Source organism: Galeopterus variegatus, unplaced genomic scaffold (genome assembly GCF_000696425.1).
Source record: "Galeopterus variegatus unplaced genomic scaffold, G_variegatus-3.0.2 Scaffold2167, whole genome shotgun sequence".
NCBI classification, from domain to species: Eukaryota; Metazoa; Chordata; class Mammalia; order Dermoptera; family Cynocephalidae; genus Galeopterus; species Galeopterus variegatus.
In genome coordinates this window covers 128711-129961 of record NW_007728278.1, presented here as the reverse complement: position 1 = coordinate 129961, position 1251 = coordinate 128711, and the positions used below count along the sequence as shown (strand labels likewise).

Below are 1251 nucleotides of genomic sequence, written 5' to 3'. Positions count from 1 at the left end.
TGGCATTTCCCCAGGATTTGTGAATAACCATTTCAAGACCAAACTAGTGCTGTTGTATAGATGGCTCTCTGATATCTACCAGGAATATGGAGGACAAAGCTGGGCTCTAGTTTATCGAAGATTCTAGTTAGTGGAATATTACAGGGATTACCCGGCTTGAAAGATTTGATCTCGGTGCTTCCAAGTATGGGGAAGGTAGAGTCTGGTGGTGCCCTGGGCTCATGGATCTGAAAGCTGGTCCCCATATGGGTGGTGCAGGGACCTGCTGCTGATGGAATTCTCCACCATAAACAATGGAGTCATTTTCATCTCTTCTTCTCAGTTTGCTCCTACATCACCTTGGGGTCAAAATTCATTCCTCAGAGCATGTAATTGAGGGCTTTGGGGATCTGGTCGACCTCATTACCCATCACTAGTCATGGGTCCACTGAGGCCAGGGTGGGCATGAATGTTGAGGGAGGGGGCAGGGAAAGAGAAGGTGCCTCACTCTTCCCTGCTTGTGACCCAACAGTCTATGGTGGAAGAGCCACCTATATCCAGAGGTCAGGTCTGAAAGGGTTCCATCGTCCCCACCAGCCCGTTATGCTGCTGGGACCCCCTCCCCATAGACCACCCTTGGCAGGAGACCAGAACAACAGCATTCACCCAAATCTCACCTGCTTGACCTGGATGGGGACGACCACGTGGGGCCGGCTGCTGCTGGCGTTCACATGGGTCGACGCCATGGTCCTCTCCACGTGTCTCACTCTCATTCCTTGTTCCATCAGCCTTTCGATTTGTGCATAGTCCTTACAAGGCCCCAACTTCAGACCTTCTATGTAAAATCCCAGCCGCCGATCCCCTCTCACTTTCAGTCCTCCAGGTTTTTTGGTTCTAGAGAGCAAATCTCTTACCTGTTGGAAAAAAGAATAAATAATGTCAACTCCAGGAAGGCAGGGATTTTTGTTGAAGTCACTACTCTCTCTCTGCCTACACCATATCAGGTGCTCAATAAATACTTATTAGTGGAATGAATAAATATTACATTTCTGTAGGTACCTTGTAATTTAGCCAAGGAAGAAACAGGGAAACGGGAAACAAAAAGATAGGGATACCTGTTGTAATTAGTGAACTCAGAAGCATATTTTTAAAAATTTTTTAAACTTTTTTTATTTTTTATTATTTTTATTTTTATTTATTTTATTTATTTCGTTTTTTTAAAGATGACTGGTAAGGGGATCTTAACCCTTGACTTGGTGTTGTCAGCACCAC

The 1251-nt window shown here is 45.3% G+C and overlaps 1 protein-coding gene across 1 annotated transcript in view; it reads right to left on the bottom strand.

Annotated features, from left to right (window-relative positions):
- Positions 1–1251, bottom strand: part of KIF28P — a 33832-nt gene that overhangs the window by 28528 nt on the left and 4053 nt on the right. Inside the window, 1 exon segment of the mRNA XM_008580821.1 lies at positions 657–893. Within this exon segment, the coding sequence (XP_008579043.1) occupies positions 657–893 (237 nt within the window).